Genomic DNA, 17,704 nt, shown 5'->3' with positions numbered 1-17,704 from the left:
TTGACGAATCATTACAAGAAGTTAAGACTACCATATTCAGGATACAGGAAACAATGGTCACATGGCTACAACTAGACTGGAGTATGTAGCCACACCATGCTCTAGAATTCTACAATGTTACCACAGAAGAAGGTGACAAAGATCCCAGAAATATCAGCATCCCTGAGTCGAAAGGACAACGTGAAGTCGCAGGGCCTAAAGCAGAAGTTCTGGACATCTCAAAACCATTCAAAACCAAGCAAGTGAACATTGGGTCGAACATGCAACCGAAGTTCACAAATATAGGTGATTATTGGTATGAGGACACAATTGAAAAAGTCGTGGAGCTATTACGGGAATATCAGGACTTGTTTCCAGCAAAGATCTCTGATCTGAAGGGGATAGTAGGATATCTAGGTGTTATGAAGATCAATTTGAAGCGATATGCAAAGCTGGTAAAGCAAAGGCCATATCGGTTGAATCATAAGTACAAAGAAAAAGTTTTTAAAGAACTAGATAAGATGCTTGCAGTAGGGATTATTAATCCTATAGAAGAATCATAATGGGTTATTCCTCTGGTTTTTCAGGAGAAGAAGACGAAAGGAGAAATATGGATCTGTGTAGATCTAAGTAAATTAAATGAGGCTTGTGTACATGATCTATTCCCTACACCATTCATAGATGAATTACTGGAGAATGTTGGTGGGAAAGAAGCCTACTCATTTACAGATGGATTCTCAGAGTATCACCAGATTAAGATCGTGCCAAAAGATCAAAATAAGACTACCCTCACCATAAAATGAGGTTGTTTTTAGTATACTACCATGCCCTTTGGACTTAAGAATGCCCCTACAATTTTCTCTAGGGTGGTAGTCGCATCTTTTAAAGAATTTATTCATAAGTTTTTGGAGGTTTAATTTGATGATTGGATGGTGTTTGGGTTAGTGAAAAGGCATGTTGCAAGTCTTCACCTAATGTTGGATACTTCTTGGAAGTATCAGATATCCCTGAACCTAAAGAGGTGCATATTTTGCGTACCTTATGGGATAGTATTGGGCCATGTTGTTTGTAAGTAGGGGTTGATGGTCGACCCTACCAAAATTGTAGTGATTATCGATTTGGAGACTCCAAAGAATGTCAAACATTTGCGTGCAACATTGGGCCATACTAGACACTATAGTAAATTCATCAAGACATATGCGCAGATCACTGTGGACATGGAAAATTTATTGAAGAAGGATGCGACATTTTGTTGGGATGATGATTGCGAGAAAATATTGGATGTATTGAAGTAAAATATGGTTACAAAAACTATTTTGGCATTCCCTGAATTGAAGAAAAAGTTCCATGTACATGTAGATGCATCCTGCATAGCGTTAAGAGCAGTGTTAACCCAACCAGCCGCAGGTGATATCGACCATCTGATTGCATTTGCAAGCAGGAAGTTGTCTAAGGCAGAGAAGAATTATTTGATCAGGGAGCGTAAAGGATTGGCGATGGTGTATGTGCTCTAGAAATTCAAACATTATTTGTTGGATGTGCACTTCAAAATGTACACAGACCATTCCACTTTGAAATACCTGGTCAACAAGCCTATACTGGGGGGGGGATTTGCAGATGGTAGTTGCTCTTTCAGGAATATGACGTTGAAGTAGTTGTGAAGCTAGGGAGATTGAATGTTGAAGCAGATCACCTTTCACGGATTGAGAATGGCGAAGAACCTACAAGTATTGATGAAGGATTTCCTGATGCGTATCTCTTTACTATGTGCATCGTAGATGAACACTTTGTAGATATCATCCAATTTTTGTCTACAGGTACAACTCCTAAAGGGTATATGGCACAACAAAAGAAAGCATTGGTGGTCATGGTTGTGGATTTTTCCGTCACTACAGGGATCTTATATGAAATGGTATCAGATGAAATTTTGCATAGATATGTACCAAATCATGAAAGACAAAGTATCCTCACTGAAGCACATGGAGGAGTTGTTGGAGGCCATTATGCTGGAAAATAAATCACGTAGAAGATCTTGCGAGTAGGGCTATGGTGGCCAACTATGCACAAGGATTCCAAGGCATATTGTAGGGCATGTGATGTCTATCAAAGGACGGGGAGACTGTCATGAAGGGATGAATTGCCTCTAAACCCACAAGTATCATTACAGGCATTTAGTAAATGGGCAGTAGACTTTGTGGGACCGATTCAGCCACTAGGAAAGAAGACAAGAACATGATACATCATCATAACAACCGAATACTTGACCAGATTGGTTGAGGCGCAGTCCGTGAAGGATTGCAGCGTGGCTACATCTCCAAAGTTCATATTTGAATATATTTTGTCTCAGTTTGTCTGTCCTAATATTTTGATGAGCGATAGGGGTCCACACTTCCTAAATGAAACAATTGCTTCTCTACTGGAATAATTCTAGATGTATCATCGGAAAAGTATGTCATATCATCATTAAGAAAACCATACAATGGAAGCCTTTATTAAAATCCTAGAATGTGTTTTGAGGAAGATTTGTAATGCAAATAGGAATGATTGGGATGTGCGCATACCAGCTATTCTTTGGGCATATAGAACTACCTGTAAGATGTTGACTAGAAAGACATTGTTTAGGTTGGTTTATGGACAAGAGACAATAATACTTATGGAGTATTGTGCCTAGTTTGAGGATTGTTGTAGTCATAGAGATTGCAGATCAGGATAACAACTTGCGTAGATAGTGTAGGAATTTACAGGGTAAGTTCCTCAGACAGAACACCAAAGGACACCGCTCACAAACAGATCACAGATCAATACACCAGTACTTTTGACGTGGTTAAAACCCTCAAAGAGGGAAAGAGTCCACGGCCTGAGCCAATGCGGCCACTTCAGGCAATTTATTAATAAAAGAATGAAAATTTACATAAGCTTCTCTCATGAATGGTTAACCTACAAATGACCCTCCATGCTCTTTAAATAGAGATCATGGACCAATTGGGTGTTAAGCCATGGATCAAGTGTCGGTAATACCGAGGAGAGAATGAACCGTCGGATCACTACATATCGTGACCATTGGATTGTAAGTTACAAAATGTACATAGTAAAGAAACACACTTTACCTAACTCTATACTAGACCAAGTTGTACTTAACTATTTCCTATGTGTCGGAATATCCTAACATCCCCCCTTAAGAACAACTTGGGATAGGATTGAAGGATTTAAAAATATGACACAATAGGAGAAGGAAGGAGGCACTAGAGCCTATCCCCCCTTAGTGACAACTTCTTGAACTCCAACCATAAATCGAAGTTTAGTGAACTTCGCCTCTGTGAGAGCCTTTGTAAAGATGTCTGCAACTTGATCATCTGTTGAACAATATTGCACTTCAAGAACATGGTCATGAATGAGCTTTCTGATGAAGTGCATGTGCAGTTCGATGTGTTTGCTGCGCTGATGTTGGACTGGATCTTTGCATAGTTGAATGGCAATTTGATTATCACGCCAAAGTGTAGTCGGATGCTGCTGCTGAAAGCCAAACTCTGACAGGATCTGACGAAGCCACAAGGCTTCCTTACTAGCTTCTACGGCACCACGATACTCTGCCTTTGCTGAAGAAAGAGAAATGGCACCTTGTTTCTTGCAATCCCATGTAATAGGTCTTGAACCAAGAGTGAACACATAACCTGTAGTAGACTTCCGATCATCAGGGTCACCAGCCCAATTGGAATCAGTGAAACCAATCAATAGAGGAGATGCTTTGGCACTGTAATGAATCCCAAACTGAACTGTACCTCGAACATAATGAAGTATTCTTTTAGCTTCTTTCCAATGACTTTCACGTGGGTTTTGCATAAACCGAGCAACAAGGCCAACAACAAAGGAAAGGTCAGGACGAGTATGGATTAGATACAAAAGTTTTCCTACAAGCTGACGGTATAAGGTAGCATCAACTTCAGGAGAAGTACAAGTGACTGAAAGTTTGACTCCAGACTGAAAGGGTGAGGGGGCTGGCTTACAATCTTCCATGTGAAAATGGCGTAGAATATCACAGGCATACTTGGATTGGGAAAGGGAAATACCTTCCTTGGATTGCAAGACTTGAAGACCAAGAAAATAATGTAAGTGTCCTAAGTCTGTCATTTCAAACTTCCTTTTAAGGCTAGACTTCACATGGTTTATAAGGTTGAGATCACTACCAGTCAGGATAAGATCATCAACATAAAGAACAAGAATGATAAGAGACTTGCCCACTTTCTTGGTGTAGACAGTATTGTCAAAATGACACCTAGAAAAGCCATTTTCTAAAAGAAAGTTATCCATTTTGGCATACCAAGCTCGAGGAGCTTGCTTGAGACCATAGAGGGATTTCTTAAGTCAACATACAAGGCTGGAGTCTGTTTGTATAAAGCCAATAGGTTGTTCCATATAGATTTCTTCATGCAAGAAGGCGGATTTAACATCCATCTGATGGAATTCCCATTTGAAAGAGGTAGCAAGGGAAAGAACAAGGAGGATAGAGTTCATTTTGGCAATAGGGGAGAAGGTTTCAGTATAGTCAATGCCTTCAACTTGTGAAAAACCCTTAGCAACAAGACGAGCTTTATGTTTATCAACTTTCCCATCTGGTCCATACTTGGTTCTGTAAACCCATTTGCATCTAACAAGTTTTCGTCCCTTTGGTAGAGGAACAAGATCCCACGTATCATTTGCCAATAATGAATGATATTCTTCATTCATAGCTTCTTCCCAATCTGGATGGCCTAAAGCTTCTGCAAAGGTGTCAGGATCATAATTCACTGAAGCTTGAGCCAGTAAAGAAGAGGCTCTCTCGAACTGAGAGCGTGTATGTCACTGATCTGTAGGATCACTGACAAGATCACCTGTTGCATCCCGAGTAGCATGGACCCATTTTGGAAGCTGAGGAGCTGAAGGAGGATCCTGAGAAGGTGGGGGAGGATTTTCATCCTCGCTTTCATCATCTGAAGAAGAAATATTTTCAAAAGTAGAAGAGATAGGGAGAGGTGGCACATCCGCCGAACTAGGCTCGCAGGCTGATACATTTTTAGAAAACTTTACATCTCTTCTAATGATAACATTTTTGGACTTAAGTGGAATAAGTCTATATCCTTTGACATCTTCAGAATATCCAACACAAATACATTTTTCACTCTTAGGTTCTAAAGCTTTATGTTTCTCATATGGAATATGGGCCCATGCTTCACTTCCAAAAACACGAAAGTGACTTACATCTGGTTTGATTGAGCTCCATGCTTCTTCTAGAGTGATATTCTTTAAAACCTTAGTAGGAGTGCGATTTATTATGTAATTTGCATAGTTAATTGCTTCTGCCCAATAATTAAGACTAAGTCCTTTAGATTGAAGCATACAATTATCCATTTCCTTTAAGGTGCGATTCTTCCTTTCAGGTACACCATTTTGTTGTGGAGTATATGGAACAGTATGTTGCATTTGAATTCCATTCTCAGTGCAAAAGTTGATGAATGTGTTTTTAACATATTCTCCGCCATTATCAGATCTTAGCTTAAGAAATTGATGTCCAGATTGTTTTTCAACAAAGACCTTAAAGGCCAAGAACATGTTAAATACTTCACTCTTGAGTTTTAAGAAGTATACCCAAGTGCGTCTGGAGAAATCATCAATGAAAGTTAAGAAATACTTGTAGCCAGAGAATGAAGCAACTGGAAGTGGACCACATAAATCACTATGCACGAGCTGTAAAGGGGCTGAGGCGTGCCAAGAGGCACGTTTTTCAAAACTATCCCGATGATGTTTTCTGAGTACACATCCGGAACAAACACCATCTCTGCAAGATACCATTGGAAGACTTGTCACCATATTTTCTTTACATAGATTCTGAAGAGAGCGATAGTTTAAGTGACCAAATCGCTCATGCCAAAGTTTGCTCACTTCATCATTATGAGCAACAAATACTGAGGGAAAATTTGATGACCCAAAGTTATGAAACTTATACAACCTTGTAGAATCATCAGCAATGCCAGTAGCTAAAATCTATCTAGGATCTCTTAGGTCCTTAATTACAACATCGTGAGGTGAAAATTCAACGATTTTACCTTCACTTGAATGGGTTATTTGATATACAGATAGAAGGTTGCAGGATAAGGTTGGAACACATAATACATCATTAAACTGACCATTGTCTAGATGAACAGTTCCAGTCCCTACAACACTAAGAGATCTATCATCACCAACATATATATTTTTGGTGTTACAATCATTTAAAGAAGAAAACATGGTTTTGTTTTTGGCCATGTGATAAGAAGCTCCAGAATCAATGAGCCACTCATGAGAATGAGAAGAAGAAGATACATTTAGTGCATAGCCAGATCGAGATTCTTGACAACCACATGCAGAAAGTGCCATTCCTGAAGATGAAGTTGAAGTTGAAGATTGCTCCAAATGGATGTTATGCTTCTTCATTGCTGCTTCCAAGGCTTCCATATTCTTAAAGCATTTGGATTCTAAGTGGCCATCTCGATTACAAAAGTTGCAATGTCTATCAGTCTTCTTCCCTTTGTTTTTATTTGTCTTTTCATTTTGTTGAAATGATTTTTCATTTTGAGGCGGAAGTTGCTTAGGACCCTTGTTTGGTTTAGGAATATTCCTTTTAGGATACGACTTCTTAGGATTCTTTGAATTTGGTTGTTGTTGGGTGGCTAACGCTTTCTTAGAAGAGTTTCCAAGATGAAGAAGACCAAGGTGTAAGAGTTTTTCTTGTTCTCTTATTAAAGAATCACAAAAGGAATCAAAGGAAGGAGACTTGTAGGTTTGTCCTTCAGAAATGAAGGCTTCTCTAGTAGAATGGAAGGTGGAAACAAACACAGAATAGGCTGGTCCCAACTTAGTAAGAATGGAGTAGATAAGGCTACTATCTTCTTTCTTAAACTTAACACCTTCCAAGAGAAGTCTAAGGGTCTTGAACTTGGACAAAAACTCTTCAATGCAAGAAAAATTATTGGGGTCCAATGTACGCAATTCATTTTCAAGTTGATGGGCTTTAAGTTCATTTTTAATTCCAAAGACTTTAGTAATCTGTTTCATTGCTTCATCAGGAGTATCAAGTTCTGCAATATGGAATCTAAGATCTGGATAAATAGACATCCCTATCAACCCACGTTCTTGGTCTTACCTATTTTCCCATTTAGCTACCTTGTCTTCATCTTTCAGTTTGGTCTCTTGGCCTATGGCTATTCTGTAAAGACCTTTACTTCTAAGTAAATCCACAATGTAGGACCACCATTGGAAGTAGTTGGTGCTGTCAAGAATAACTTGGCATGGACTTTCCATTTTTAGAAAAAAAAAAAAAAAAAAAAAATAGATGTTGAAACTAAGTGTTTCAATGGAAAGATCTCGAAAAATTAGGCTGTTTAAAAAAAAACGGTTCTAAAAACGGCTTCCGGATGAAGAAGTTATGGCTTTTTGAAGAAAATTTGATGAAGTCGCCGACGAAGTGCGGGGATGTGCGGAAATGAAAAATCCGCCCCCACAAAATGGAGACTTGAACCCAAGACCTCTACTCTCATAGATTAGCTTTGCACCAAGTGAGCTATACAAAAATTTTGAGAGAGAGAGAGGGAGAGGGAGAGAGAGAGAGAGAGAGAGAGAGAGAGGGGGGGGGGGGGGGGGGGGGTTGATGCTTTGGGTTGCGTGCTTGCTTTGAGAAAGCTCTTTTTCCTACAAAACAAAAAACACAAAACCCAACACGGACATACAAAAAAAACGAACCTTACGACGTGAAGTTAGCTTTAGCCGGAAACTAAACATTTTCAAAAACGAACCTTGCGGCTTGAAGTTAGCTTTAGCCGGAAACTAAATATTTTCAAAAACGAACCTTGCGGCTCGAAGTTAGCTTTAGCCGGAAACTAAATATTTTTCTCAATGTTTCTAATTTTCCGAGATCACACTAAGGCGCAGTGGAAAAGAGCATACGCATGAGAAAAATCCTTCCTTTCTGTTTCTGATTTGGCTAGATCGCACCGAGTCACAGGGAAAAGAGCATACGCAGAAATGAAAGGTATAGATCCGGTAATAAAAAAAACTAAATAAACCGAAAACCGAAATAAATAGAGAGAAAATAACTGTAAACTGAAAATAAACACTGTATACCTCCAGATCTTAAAAGTGACACAACTAGGGCTACCGGAAACGTTTTCGCGTGAAACGAAAGGGGTTCCTCACTGGAACAAATGCTCCCAACACAACAGAGCAGTCCTCTCGGCCTGAAAGCAGTCATAAATAGTAGATCTAGGAAACAGTAGTCGGATGCAGTTCTACCGGCTTCAGATTTGGATCACCAACGAACGCGGCCCTCAAATAGCTCTGATACCATGTAGGAATTTACAGGGTAAGTTCCTCAGACAGAACACCAAAGGACACCACTCACAAATAGATCACAGATCAATACACCAGTACTTTTGACGTGGTTAAAACCCTCAAAGAGGTAAACAGTCCACGGCCTGAGCCAACGCGGCCACTTCAGGCAATTTATTAATAAAAGAATGAAAATTTACATAAGCTTCTCTCATGAATGGTTAACCTACAAATGACCCTCCATGCTCTTTAAATAGAGATCATGGACCAAACAGGTGTCAAGCCATGGATCAAGTGTCGGTAATACCGAGGAGAGAATGAACCGTCGGATCACTACATATCGTGACCATTAGATTGTAAGTTACAAAATTTACATAGTAAAGAAACACACTTTACCTAACTCTATACTAGACCAAGTTGTACTTAACTATTTCCTATGTGTCGAAATATCCTAACAGATAGTTGAGCTAGAAGAAGATCAATTTCTGGAAGGTTTTCATCAGCAGGTGAAAAAGGCTCGCAAAACGGCATGGCATGATCACCACATTAAGAAGCACACCTTTAAAAGTGGAGATTTAATATTGTTGTATGATAGTAAGTTCACAAAGTTTCCAGGAAAGTTTCAGATGCATTGGCTAGGGCCATACATCATCAAGGAGATTACGGATGGAGGTGAAGTTAAGCTCACGAAGCTGAACGCTGAGCTATTTCCAAGGAAGATCAATGGGAGACAGCCAAAGTTGCATAGGGATGATATCACCCTTGCACAATGACTATATGAAAGCAAGACAATCTTAGTAATCCAGGTAGTTGCAAGGAAGTACAAGACTATAAATACGCTGCTAGAAGGAAATTTTGGCGAAGCAAAGGGGTTGCATAATGATTGAATAAAGGTGCATAGGAGAGCTGCGATGAAGGAGCTGCACTAGCATGGTGGGTCCCACACAACCTAGCAAAAAAGTGACTGTTGGAAGCACTATAGATGATTGGATGGCAATTTTTCCATTAAAGGGAGCGGGTGAAAGAATTTAAGGCACATATCTTTAGAAATCTGTCACCAAAATCATATTAATGACATAGATATGAAAGGAATTGAAGGATTTGAATTCAAAATATGTTATAAATAGATCATCCCACTCCACATTCGAACACTTTTCTTCCTGAGAAATTGCCTTGATCTTTTGCGCTTTAGTTTGCGCCAAGATAATTGATGCATGTCTGGAGGGGATTAGAAAGAAATTTGATAGAGTTTTTTGTGGCAAGGATTTGGGTGGGAGGTGAATTTACCTAAGTGGCAACAAAAAATATTTTGGGAGAGAATGACTACAACCTAACCCGACCTGACCCAACCTGCACCACAGCACCTAGGTTGTTGAGGCCTAAAGCCACTTCCTCTGTGGTTGGAGAAAAGAATCAAAAGAAGCCCCATCAAGCACTGGTGTGACATTCATTGCACAAGATTCCAACGGAGGTCTGACAAAAGGGTAAGACAGATAATACCAAGTAGTTGACAAAACCCTTGGACTTAGATGAGGAGGTGTTAACTATGGGGAATGAAGATATTGATGCAGATGAAGATGTGTCGATTACTCGGCTACCACCTTATGTACCCCTTAGGAAATCCATGGCCAAAGTTACTAAAGACCTGGATTCAATGAAGTTCTAGGTATCCACACCATTTCTACCAAAGAAGGTACCTTTTGAGGGTAATCTTCTGGCCTGAGTACCGTTTTTGAAGATGGAGGAATGGGACCTAGGTGATCATGTGAAGTTCCCACAATTGGAACCAAGAAAATACCTAAAGAAAGTATACTATGAGGAGTCATATGTTAAACAGCTTGAGCCAATGAAGTGGGCATCCGGAGTTGAGTGTGTGGCACTGCTCAACATGTTATGGGTGCCACATTTTAGCTGCAACACCATTAACATTGTTTGTGTGCGTCAATTATTAGTGTTGATTCATGATGGGTGCCTTTGGTTGGGAGGGCCCATTCCAATCACCGATAGGTTGATTCACCCGACAACATTGTTTCCATATCAAGGAGTAGACCTTGCTGATGCTTTTGTGGGGAAATCACAGGAGATGAAGTTGGCAAACTCGATGAAGAGTGACTTCGGGTTGGTGAAGAAGTCATGCGGCTATGTGATTAGGTCCATATCAGATTGTGCCGTGTAGTTCGCTGCACAAATATTGGTTGGTAAGATAATGAGGAAGTGTTGTATTGATGAAGTGTCAGTGCCAGTAGTAAATCTAGCTATGTAGTGCGCCAAAGGAGTCCAATATAATTGGGCTCAGTATTTGTGTCATGAGTTCCTGGAGGATTTTCATGAAGCCTAGGATTACGGCAAGGTGTTCAAATACGCATGGCTCCTTTTGTTGATCACACTGGTGTCATGGAGGATGCCGGAGGAAAGGTAGTTCCCGAAGCATGATCTAGCCCTATGTGAGGTCACGAAATTTGCCTTGTTATGGGAAACAAAGGAACCTGAGTGTGTCATGGAGACAAATATTTTGGGTCTTGTTCGAGTCTGAGTTGAGGATGGTGATTACCCAACAGCTGTGGTTTACACCAAGCTTGCATGCATAGTATGCTAACATTGTTGATTTCAAGGCATATTTTCATAACTTGTCTATCTGCATGAAGAAATATGCCATAGGAACATGGTATAAGTTGTCATACTTGGTCACTGAAGATGATATTATGGGGGTCATAAGTAAATGGCCGAGCAACTAGCTAACACCATCTGACGCAGGCGCAGGTGCAGGAACCAGTAAGGCTGCCGAAGGTGCAGTTATGATATCAGTAGAAAAAGACAAGAAGAAAGAAGCACAAAAGGCTTATGTGAAAGAAAAGGCCACGTAGCAAAAACATGCCTCTACAAGGGGGAGAGAAGCACCGAAAGAAAATTTCTCTGCAAAAGAGACATATGCGCTAAAGGAAAAAGCATCAACTTCACAGGCCACTATTGACCTCAAATAACCAGAGCACACATATGTGGAGGTCGAGACTCATGATGAAGAGGAGGGGGGTGTAGACTTGGATTTCCCCTTGATACTCAAGAGGAGGTAGAAGCGCAATTCCATGGTACCCCGCAAAAAACAGAAATTCGACAAGACTGTGAGCGTGACACATTGGTCCTCATGGATGGGGACCTAGATGAGATCAAAGATGTGGTCCACAATGCAATGAAGACTATTTGGAACAACATAGAGGATGATTACCACTAGGAACTGGACAAGGTGTAGCAAGGCCTGATGGAATTACAAGTCCAGACAGGGGTCATTCAAGCAAACATAGGACAAGTGAGCCTAAAGCAAGTGAGCCTCAAGCAAGCGAGTGACACCACCTTAGCAACAAATATCACCACGGAGCTCCACGCAGTGCAGCTACCAGAGGTATCATTGTATGTTGAGGCTTCAGAGGATAGGGTGTGCCTATTTCATCTGAATAATTTGAGACTTAACCTTGTGGCACTCCCCATTCATACATTGCATGAGCTACATCAAGGTGTCTCAGATGAGCTTAGAGTCTAGTAAAAACATGCATTACTCGTTATCAGTGAAGTAAAGACCAACAACTAGTAAATGTTCAAGGAAAAGGCACAGGTTCTCAAAGAATGAGAAGAGGCTATTGCGCGTAGTTAGCAACTAGAAGAAATGATCACACAGGTCTACAATGAGTTTCCCGAGCTATAGATTCCAGCAGAAGTGACCTCCACAGAGAAGATCTAGAAGTTAGTTGTCGCGGTGAAGGAGTCAAAGGAGGAAATTGGTAAGGTACGTTTTGAGTTGTAGTTGTAGATACCTGAGCTCCAAATTAAGCTGTAGCCAAACACTCCTCTAGAAGTTAGATAGAAGCACGAGGTTTCTATTAAAGAGGACATGACTACAGTAGAAACTTCAGTCAAGGATTGCAGCCAGTTGTTTTAACAAACCATGGAGATGTGGAACTCACTTTAGGAGGATCCACACTTGCAGAAAATCAAAGCATATGTCTGAGAAAAACAGGTGCATTTTGATGAGATCAGGGCTACAATGTGGCCCTTAGCCCCAGTTCAAAGGTTCACCAGACCACACGAAGGGAAGTTCATCCAGACCGAGATTGATTACCTGCGTCAGAAGGCATCCATCATATCCTAAAGGATGCAACCCTGGGCTGATGAGGCAAGCCAGTTGACATAGATGGTACAGAGAAATATGAAGGTTCTGCAGTAGACACAAAGAACCATGGGCCTCACAGTCGAGGGTCCAACTACAGAGAAACTAGTTGAGGAGGTTCATCAGGTTGTTAAACAGGGAGTAGCTGATATTCAAGCATTGAAGACAGAATTCAACGGTATGCAGGTGAAGATTGAGGCAACACTAGCATAGTGAATCGAGACGAGTTGTGACTTTATGTTGGGGGCCTATTGGGACAGGGTTCCTTGGGGTTAAATTTTGTAAAAGTTTTTTTAATATTGTAAATTCTCCGCATTTTGAGGAGCAAAGCGTGTGGGTTGATAGGAATCCAAGGGGCTTTAAGAAGGTCAAAGCCCATTAGCTTTTTAAGAGTTAAGTTGTTTTGTGACCCGCCCATGGTTCAAGAACCATGGTATTGTAATAGAGAATTATATAAAAAGGAGTCATAGAGAGTCATAAGAGATATCTATCTGTAAATGATCTAAGTGAGTGATAAAAGTATGTTTTATGTACTTAGGTGAAGGGGAAGGCTCCAGTAGCTGTGTGCACAGAGACCTTGGTAATTTTTCAATTGAGTGTGCAAGCCCCTGCATCTGTGTGCACAGGGTTCTAAGAGTCCGTAATTAAAGATCTAAGCATAATAAAGGTTGTTTTGGAAAATTATCTGTGTATTTGTACATTATGGTTTAATTCTAAAATTACTTTATGTTCACTCTGTTGCTACAATTTATCATGAAAAGTACTTAATAGATGCATGAAAGGAGAAGATCTATTTATTGACATGATGTTATGAATGTTTAGAACAATCGGCGAAGGGTTTGAATATGTTATCTGTTAGTTACTGTAATTTCCGGGTTTTAGGGGTTAGGGTTCTCGGAGGTCAGAATAAAGCCCTAAAGAGTAATAGAGACACATCACATAGTCCTTTGGATGCAGAAACCTAGTTCTAGCATCCCCCAATACTACCACAGGTGAGGATATAGCCTGTGTTACACGGGTTGTTGCCAAAAGGATCGGTAGTGTAGGGTTTTGTTGGTTAGCACAACTAACTCTAAACCGCGGTCGAAGCCCCCTCAAGTCAATAGAGTCTGTACTATTTTCTTTGAGGAGCGAGTAGTGGCTCCAACTCCCCCTATCAAGGTTAGTGATGTAATGATGTACGGATGTGTCTTGGAACTTTCACTTAATTCAGAAGCATGTTAATAGACCAGCACATTTTCACACATGTATTGTATTCTTTTGTAAGACTATTCTTTGGATGCTTGTAATGCATGTTGCCTTAACCGGTATTAAGACAATTGAACTATTTCGGCTCTTTTAGTACATACACTATTGGAAATGTGTTGTATCATTTGTTAATGTTGTCTCACCTGTGTGGACTATTCCATTGAACACTCAACATATTCATTCTCGTAAACTTGTTATAACGACCCTCACACTCATGTGGACTACCTCGCTGGGTGTTGTATGTGATATTTGTTCACTATGTGTTGTGACTACCACATCCGTGTGGACTTGTTAGATTAGGGGGTCCTGACCTAGGTTTGGATTTAACTGCACCAACCAACAAAACCGTACACTACTGGCACTTTCGGCAACAACCTGTGTAGCGCAGGATGAGGTCTCACTCGAAGCCATATGGGGGCATGCAAGAACCAAGTTTCTACATCTAGAGACTAGTGTGATGTATTCTGGCACCTTAGATATGCCTTCACGTAGATCGATAAACTCTTAGGGCACGTTGCTACAACTCTGTTAAAACAACCTTCATACCTTCTCAAAGGTCTATGATTAGCCCTTGTGGACCTCTAACAGTCAATTTTCCTACTTACGTGCATCAAAGAGTAGTCCTAAATTAGTGTTCGCGCAAATTTACTTAAATCGTTAATAAACATAAGAGAAATCACCAAATTTTTCATGAAAGTATTTAAACATGCATTGTGTACATTATTATGACTTATTCCAGAGAATCACATAACATTCAATCCATATCTCATAAAACAAATCATTCATCAGTAGCATATAACATTAACATATTTAAACAGAAATAATCGATAATTCTTTGCAAAATTGTCTTTATTGATCTTCAATTTAGGATTACAGACTCAAACTCCCTTGCACACATAACTGCAGGGGTCCATGTAGTCAGCTGCATACTCTTCCTAGGTCTTCGCACACTCAGTGTGAAGCCTATCTTTCCCTATCTAAGTGCAATAAGCATATCCTTCCTGCCCTAGCTCCTATCCTAGACTCTTCAATTAACCCAATTCTCTATCTTTTTTCCATCTCGTTCTTCTTTTCTCTTCACTAAGACTCACTATTTATAGCCTTTTTCATACAATTCCATGGTCTATGGATCATGGGTGAATATCAAAACCATCTCAAAGCTTATCTAAAACAAGGGGCTAATCCCCTTTGAGTCCTATTCACCTACGTGCTCCGCATTCACAAATCGTAGAGACTTTACATTATTTACAAAATTTTACCATAATTTGGGTTATATTAACCCCAAACTAACCCCGGGACCCCATCTCAATAGGCCAACACAAATATCGTGATTCACCCTCAAGTCACTTTGCTGGCACCATGATTTTACCACGAAGATCCCCCAACTCCACTTGGATTACTGCAACTTTAGTAGTGCACTGTGTCGCTTCCTGTTGAATCTCCTTGATCAAATTTTTAGTGGCTGGTCCTTGTACTTCCAGCCTCATCATTTTTTTCACCTGCTAGATTCCCTTAAGCTTATCTTGAATGGAAGTAATTACCTAATAAGCCTCCTCCAAGTAAGGCTACAATCTGGCCTTAGCAAGGCCTCCTTCTTCTGCGCTTCCTCTACCTGTGCCAGTAGCTGTTTTCCTTCCTGTAACTTGGTAAGGCACTACAGTGGTGCTAAGGTGAGCGCAGTCACCCTAACCTCACCATATTGTTGTTGCATCTCCCTTACCTTCATGTTTAATGTTTATAGGTTTGGATCCTCTTGCAAAGTGGTCAATAGCTGCATAACCTGCTCGAACAATGCCTCACAGTCAATGACTATGGAATCCAAGGTAGCCATGCCTTCCTTTATTGCGATTTCATTCTGCTCTTGGACCCCAGGTGGAGTGGTGGGCTAAAACTTCAACTGCAGCTCTATAATCTTCATGTTGAACACAAAATTTACTCGTCCAACTTCTTCTCTAGCCTCACACACACCAGCGACTATTTTTCTGATTTTGGCTTCTGGCTGTGCATCCTCTAGGATGTGAAGCTCAGTCACTATCTTCCATGGCTTCGCTACTACTGACTCCAGATGTAAACATCGCACCTAAAGTGCCTCCTTTTCCTTCAGATCTTGTGTCTTTTCATTGAACATTTGTTCATTGTTGACTTTGTACTCACTTATGAGGTTAAGGGTGCATTGCTCCCTGGTTCACAATTCATTTGCCACCCCCTTATTTAGCGTGTGGATGGTTTCATTGGAGAGTGCTGTGATATTCAGTCTGATGTCCTTGATTGTACTAAGTATAATATGATTGTTGGTAGACTCTATGCGAATGGACCCATCAAGAAATGGTATAGTTATGAGATCCAGGGTCCTTACTAACTCTACTACTTGGATTGTCCCAGTTGTCAGGCTTGCTTGCTTCGCACTCTCTTGTCCAACGCCCACCTGTATTCTTCTTATTTGGATCTGCAACTTGTGCAGATCCTTTTGGATGCTCCCCAGCGTCTGCATGTATTGCTGCTCAAACTGTTGCAACACTTCTGTCATTGTATCCCTGATTTTATCACCGATCTCATCAAGATCGCTTTCTGTCAATGCCATGGGATCAACTTGTGTTTTATCATATTTCTTCTTTTTCCATGTTCCAGCCTTCTACTCCTTTCCACATATTTTCAGAATAAATTGGATGCTCTACCCTTCATCACCTCCTCTGCCATGGCCTGAAAGCTCTTTTTCCTATGTCTCTGGTGAAGGTGAATTACCACCTTTCTATGACTCACGATGCTCTTGTTCCTCCTGCTCCTTATCAATGCATTCTTGCTCTATTGGAACCTTTTCTGCAGCCTCCTTATTTTTCTGTTTTGCTAGGGTACGCATAACTTTATTAGTGGCATCCTCTCTTTTATACAAAGCAACACTTTCCGCACCCATGTTGCTCCAACATCTAATTCAGATGGGGTGCGCCACTTTGTAGGCCATGACACTACAATCACCTATACATCCGTTTCTGACACCAAATAGGGAAATTGATGCCATTTCTACTCTGGATCCTTCCATGCTTGCATATAGACTCTGTGGAAGTCAGCCTTGAACACCACATAGGCTGACAACTGCGTGAATAAGGTTGGGGACAACCTCGGACGTTGATTGATTTCCATACAAAGATCCATTTTCACAAGAATCCAAAATATCTTTGTCTCTGTAATATTCACGACATCCTTTGTAGACCATAAGGAGGTGAATTACGCTGCCTTCGACAATCCTTCCTCAAGCGGAGGAAATTGGCTATCCTCCGGCAATCTCCATGCAACGATCACAATTGACAGCAACAGCCAAACGTAGTGGAACAACTTTCTTTTATCTTGGGATTCTCGGTAGTTCACTAGGAACTCCTGACAGAGGTACCTTGCCCAATTAAATTGTGTGCCTTTCGCGCACTTCACAGTAAGGGAAACTACCAGCACCAGAACTTCATCCACGCAGAATTTTCTCATAACCTTCCTTGGTAAAATTTGGGCAGGGAATAGAACTATCTGGTCTTTTATTGAAAGAATGGAATACCCTCACAACCTCTTGAGGAGGCCATAATCCTTCTTCATCTTGTCTGTGAGATCTTTCTCCCTAGCCTTCCTTCCAAACTCCTTAGCCGGGTGTGTGCCTTTGTAAGCCAACCGCTGATTCTTTGAATTAGCATGTCCGTGATGGGGATAGGCTCTCCCAGCCATAAACATCCATCGTGCACCTATTTGAGGAGCCGGTGCACACATATCATATTAATGGGGGTGTGGTGATAATATGGCACCCATAGCAGATTGAGAAACCATGATTGCTTGACATTGTGGACCCATTCCCTTGTCTCCAATGTTGTAACACTTATTTCTTCATAATAGACATTCCGCATATATGTTTCTGTCGCCAAATGTGGAAACTTAGTGTGGTCTACGAGGTCCCAATCCTACATTTTTAAAAACGGGATCCTTGCGAGCCGAGGGCCTTCAAAA

The 17,704-nt window shown here is 40.7% G+C and overlaps 1 protein-coding gene across 1 annotated transcript; it reads left to right on the top strand.

Annotated features, from left to right (window-relative positions):
- Positions 1-1,277: 1,277 nt before the first annotated feature.
- On the top strand, positions 1,278-1,996 carry LOC149228462 (uncharacterized). The gene is made up of 2 exons (XM_089380788.1): positions 1,278-1,478; positions 1,616-1,996. The coding sequence occupies exons 1-2, from the start codon at positions 1,278-1,280 to the stop codon at positions 1,994-1,996; spliced, it is 582 nt and encodes a 193-aa protein (XP_089236914.1).
- Positions 1,997-17,704: the final 15,708 nt, after the last annotated feature.

The sequence above is a fragment of the Pinus tabuliformis genome, chromosome J (genome assembly GCF_031772625.1).
Source record: "Pinus tabuliformis cultivar Carrire ecotype Pingquan chromosome J, CPIR1, whole genome shotgun sequence".
NCBI classification, from domain to species: domain Eukaryota; kingdom Viridiplantae; phylum Streptophyta; class Pinopsida; order Pinales; family Pinaceae; genus Pinus; species Pinus tabuliformis.
The sequence above is the reverse complement of the archived record's forward strand: the minus strand, read 5'-3'. Positions and strand labels throughout refer to the sequence as shown.

What these genes read in the sequence shown, in the direction of transcription:
- LOC149228462 (XM_089380788.1), top strand. Translation starts at nt 1,278, where the DNA reads ATGGTTACAAAAACTATTTTGGCATTCCCTGAATTGAAGAAAAAGTTC. An exon ending in AGCGTAAAGGATTGGCGATG is followed by an intron (nt 1,479 to 1,615) that starts GTGTATGTGCTC and finishes TTGCTCTTTCAG; the next exon opens with GAATATGACGTTGAAGTAGT.